General features: G+C 39.0%; 1 protein-coding gene across 1 annotated transcript in view; it reads right to left on the bottom strand.

Annotated features, from left to right (window-relative positions):
• Nucleotides 1-1,833: 1,833 nt before the first annotated feature.
• The window catches only part of LOC311488563 (C-type lectin domain family 4 member E-like), a 6,717-nt gene continuing 2,813 nt past the window's right edge, over nucleotides 1,834-5,737 (bottom strand). The window contains exons 3-5 of the mRNA XM_084545342.1: nucleotides 4,092-4,342; nucleotides 3,880-3,989; nucleotides 1,834-2,382 (exon numbers count right to left, since the gene is read on the bottom strand). Coding sequence (XP_084401468.1) covers nucleotides 2,226-2,382; nucleotides 3,880-3,989; nucleotides 4,092-4,342 — 518 coding nt within the window. The 3' untranslated portion in view covers nucleotides 1,834-2,225. The remainder of the gene's footprint in view (nucleotides 2,383-3,879; nucleotides 3,990-4,091; nucleotides 4,343-5,737) is intronic.

Here is a 5,737-nt window from a genome sequence, read left to right as displayed (position 1 = left end):
TTTTTGGAAATAATCCAACATGCTGTGAGTGCGTTTGTGGTCATAGTCCTCTTCTTCGTCCTGCAGCATATTTTTGACATGCATTTTGTTTGTTCTTGCAAAGAAGGTCTCCACCTTAACGGTGTACTGTTCTTGATCATCCCTCCTTTAATTCTCGCCTTCGTTGTCAGCATCATGGAACCTTTTCAAAAAATAAGGGTTTCCCACAGCTTGTCATTGTTTTGCCGTAAGGGCGTCAAGAGAAGCTATTACACATATTTTTGGAAGTGGGTTGTCAAGTATATCAGTCTGTGTGCTGTATGGATAGCTGCTTCTCTGTTTGATGGAGACTGGTACTTCTGCGTGATGACAAACTTCGACAAATCTCACACTGGGATGCCATGCAGAAACAACCTGACCTACGAGGAGCAACGCACTAAAGACAAGTATATGGACGAGTCACGTGTGAGTAAAGACGAAAACTTAAACTGTTTGGGAAATTAAATTGTTGATTTATGTTCAGAAATAAAATCACTGCTATATGTTTTCTTGAAGATGTTTCATCCAAGTGGTGTCTACTGTTGTAAATGACTAGTTGGGAGTTTAGCTGTTTATTAGGAACATCTAATTACTACGTCTCAGATTTACTGAAATCTTCCTTAAAATCCTCCAAAATCTCAACTGGTCACTAAAGGTGACCTTTCCTCTTCAGGCCGTTCAGCTGTGGAACCCTTCTATGAAATTTCTTCTTAAGACTAATTTTTTTGTTTTGTTTTTAATTTGATTTTGCGTCTGTTCTTTATTCTGAGTACTTTTTTTTTTTTTTTTTAAGCGATGACTCTCTTTCAAAATTGACTTTATTTTTCTTCTCCAGGACTATGGCTTTTTGGTAATCTGTGTCTTTCTATTGCTCTGGAGCATCATCGAAATTAGGAAAGCCTGCTGTGTGCGTCAGAGCTTCCTTCCTTACTACAGGGTGATCTACGATGAGCTTCTGGCACAGGAAGTCAGCAGCCATTTGAACGAAAAGCTAAAAGAAATAGCGACAAAAAAAGCAGAAAATATCTGTAACTCCTACCTTGAAGACATTAAGAATCATGAACTGCCAGGAAATTATGAGAATCGCAGAGACAACCACGATGACAACGTTCGAGTTTCTAAAGTCTGGGAGAAAATCTCAGCCTCCGGTTTCTACCTGGTGGACAATCAAGATACTGCAGTATAACAAGAGGGAGCAATCTGATTTATTCATGTTTATTGTACTAACTTTGAAATAGGTGAAATATCTTGTGATATGTATAAGGTATATAATCACTGTCTATTTATATAAAATTATATTTCAAGGTAAAACTTGTACATTGTTAATTGCTCAAATAGTTTTTGCACCACTGATTTATAGGGTAAAGCTTTGACTCATTCTAAGTGATCTTGACTGATGTTTTAATGACATTTACTACCATAACATAACTTAACTGAAAATATTACTTAAGCTAATATGCTGATGTTTTTATGTCGATTTACAGAATGTCAATAAATAAAGTATGAATAAACAAAAATAATAAAAAATAAATGGTAGCATATTTTTAGTGAGTGCTGTTATAACCGAACCTTTAACTACATAAAATGCTCTGGATAACTCTTCGACCACTGCAGATAGACGCCTGATTTAAAGCACAACAGCACCACCTGGTGGTATTACTAAGTAAAAAATATACATTAAAAATGAGTTTTTGCACTTTAAACCCACATTAATTATGCAATACTTGTTGGCTTGTGTGGTGAGGAGCTAGGAACCAAATGCAGACACAAAGGGAGGCAGGAACAGTGAACACAATAACTTTATTTAAACTTACAAAGTCTGGAACAAAAAGCGAAGCAGGGAATCCTAAAAACCAAAAGCTAGATAAAACTCAGAGGGAACCAGAGATAATTTCAATGAGGGTAACGTCACACACTAAACTAAATGGACAACATACATGGGCAGAGGGTGAATGAGACACAGGGGAAATTAATGAGAGAGGAACACACAATGAGAACCAATCATAATCAGAGGGAAATCACAAACAGGAAGTGAAACAGGACACGAAACACCAAGGAAGAAGCTTCCAAAATAAAAGAAGGAAACACAAGAAGAAACCAAACAGGGTTTTTTTTGTGTTTTGGTATACAGTGATAATATGAAAACTTGTACCAGTATCCAAAAATACATGGAACCTAACTGCATGTATGGTATATATGATATACACCTAAGCCATTTTCTCACAGATCCATCTCAGAGAGGCATTACATGACCAGTCGTTCCAGTTTTCCACTGTGCTCTTGCCACTTTTGATATACGCACAGTCTTCTCTGTCCCACTGTGGAAACTCGCCACCATTATCAGGCTGCCCTGCCTCCCAGTACCTGACAGGTCAAAGAGTAAGATAGCTGTGAAACATTTAGTCTAAAAAATTAATATGAACAACAGAAACTAAACCCTTTCTTTTCTATTGTTTTCTTTTCTGGAAGCTTTGGAGTATGAATGTAATCTGATTCAGTTTCCAGAGTCACTGAGCCTCACTGCAGTATACTCGCAGCAAGCTATTGAAGCAGATTAGCCAATCATCCAAATAACTCAGGACTTTGAGCTCTTCCTGATGCAGAGCACAGACTGTATATAAATATGGACAATGTGTCCCCATTTCCTTGCACTGGCCAAACTAATGCTATTTTCTTGGGGATATGGGTGGCACCATCTTGTGACTTTTGGAGCCAGAGTCTGCTCAGTATGGTCCAATAGTTGAGGCACGTGGAGCTGTGATATCATGCGAGATATTATGTGAGAAAGAGAGAGAAACGTTTTTTCGATTTTTCTGTATGTTGTGAACGTATTGAGAAACTGACAATAAAGAAATCTTGAATCTTGATATCGATGACTTTCAGCCCCTGTTTAAAACATTTGTGCCTTGGGGTAAGGGCCAACTGGTGACTGTGCCTGCAACTCTTGGGATTTATGGAAGGTCTGGTCCAAATCATCCCACTATCGCCTGTATTCATGCACCCAGTACAGAGGGGCCACTTTAGCATGGAACTAAACCCTGAGACAATGTCCGAGAAATCTCACGTCAGATGTATCCCTGATTGGCTAGGGATTGGGGGTCAGTGGCTTTTAAATAGGTCATAAGCTCCACCCCCTCCATGTTAGTAGATGTGACTTGGGCCAAACTAAAACGTGAAAGTTCACGTCAAATCATTTTTTGTCAAGGATGGTTCCTGTCATTTTATGACAGGTGCATACTCAAGTGTTAATTTTTCGGAGAAGTAAAATTTACTGCACAGATTCGCAAGTCGCAAGAAGGCGCCGCCCGTATCCCCGGGAAAATAGCGTCAGTTTGGCCAATGCAAGGAAGTGGGGACTCATTGTCCATAGTTATATACAGTCTATGATATCAACAGACAGGGAGGACTTGGCTCAGGGTTTCATCCGCAAAAGCACAAACACAAACTAAAGCGATTACTCAGAGCTAATGCACAGCAGGTTCACAGAATAATGCTTTAAATAGGAACCTGAAAGAGGAATGCTGACAGGCTACATCAATCTACCCTGGGGTGTTGAAATAGTTCAAATATAAAACATGCAAAAAGCTGGTAACACTTCTCCAAAATTAATTTGACACCCTCTGCTTTGTTTGCTCAGAATAGACCTCTTGGTGACTTGAATAAATTCTCACTACACCAATGGTGACATTGACTCCAGCTTTTAAAACAAATAGCTTGCTCTGTAAAAGCATGTACAGTTACTTGTATATAACACAACGTATTAAAGTAAAAAATCAAAGTCAGTGAGATTTTATTTATTTATTTACCACCCCTCTCATTTGCAGTAGATGAACAAAAAAGTTGCTGTGCTCGGCTCCAAACCTTAAATTCAGTGAAGTTCCATCCAACCATTTCCAGGTTCCCTCAGTTTCTCCTTTGGTCAAACCAATCCAACTCCATGTTTCCACTTTGGTGAACTTGCAGAGGAACATCTGTTTAAATATAAAATTTTAACGAACAACACTGTGCATGCAATTCACATAATTTCATTCTAACACGAAGGAAGGAAGTCATACATTTTAAATGCAGCATACCTGTTCTTCAGCATTGTCAACGACAACGAGATCTGCTCTCCTGCCTTTGCAGTCTTCTCTAGCTTCGGTCCACGGACAAAACTCATTGGAGAGGATGTAACAGGAGTTGCTAAACCGCTTCCATCCCTCGGGACAACATTTCTCTCTCTCTGCATTCAGAATCTGAACCTTGTGGAGCTCTTTGGTCAGTTCACTGAGGCTGGCGTTCGTGACAGAAAGCTGATTCGTTAGGTGCTCAGTTAGGTAATAATCTGAAAAATTAAAATAAAAAAACACATGCGAGATTGAGGCGTAAAATAAATTCCATGAGTCTGAGGGGGAGTCCAATACGTTGTAATACGGGCAGATGACGTGCCATTGAAAAAATATTTTAGATTTTTATTAATGCTTTCTTTAAAGGGGAACTACCATTTTCTACAACCTGGACCTTATTTCTGGCATATAATACGATCGTTTACTCACCCATATAACTTTGGCGTCATTTTTAGTCTTTCGAAAAATATTTAGCTCCAACTATTAATATAATTATATAATATAAAAAAAGTCACCAAAAAAAAAGGTCACACACTCTAATATTTCGTAAGACCACCTTTAGCTTTGATTACAGCACACATTCTCTGTGGCATTGTTTCCATAAGCTTCTTCAATGTCACCAGAATTATTTCCATCCAGTGTTGCATTCATTTTTCACCTAGATCTTGTATTGATGATGGGAGTGTCTGACCACTGCACAAAGCCTTCTCCAGCACATCCCAAAGATTCTCACTGGGGTTAAGGTCTGGACTCTGTGGTGGCCAATCCGTGTGTAAAAATGATGTCTCATGCTCCCTGAACCTCCAGAGTCCAATCTTTACGCTCCCTAGCAAATTGAAGCCTTTTTTTCCTAGTCAGCCTCACTGATTAGTGGTTTTCTTAAGGCTATACAGCTGTACAGTCCAAATCCCTTGAGTTACCTTCACACTGTACATGTGGTATGTGTTTTTCCCTGCTGCTCTAACACCCTAATTTCCCCACGGGGATAAATAAAGTCCCATCTTATCTTAAATGCTCTTACTTTCACTTTTAAACATAACATAGCCCTGAGTTCTACTGTTGTTTTTCTTCCATTCGATTTCACCAAACATTTAAGTGATCGCCGATCACGATCAATCAGGATTTTTTTCCAACCACATTTCTTCCTCAAAGACGATGGTTCTCCACTATCCTTCCAGTTTTTAATAATGCGTTGGACAGTTCTTAACCCAGTTTTAGTAGTTTCTACAATCTCCTTAGATGTTTTCTCTGCTTGATGCATGCCAATGATTTGACCCTTCTCAAACAGACTAACATCTTTTCCACGACTACAGGATGTGTCTTTAGACATGGTTGTTTAAGAAATGAGAAGCTACTCATTGCATCAGTTGGGGTTAAATAACTTGTTGACAGCTGAAAGATAATCACCCATGCAGTAATTATCCAATAGGAGGCTCATACCTATTTGCTTAGTTAAATCCAGGTGGAGACTTTTTTTGGCCATGCAGTGTAAATACCCTTACATGACAGAGAGAGACAGACAACCATTCACACTCACACATACGGCCAATTTAGAATCACCAATAAACCTAACGAGCATGTCTTTGGACGGTGGGAGGAAGCTGGAGTACCTG

Source organism: Chelon labrosus (genome assembly GCF_963514085.1).
Source record: "Chelon labrosus genome assembly, chromosome: 5".
In the NCBI taxonomy this organism is placed as follows: Eukaryota; Metazoa; Chordata; class Actinopteri; order Mugiliformes; family Mugilidae; genus Chelon; species Chelon labrosus.
This window is presented reverse-complemented; position numbering and strand designations above follow the sequence as displayed.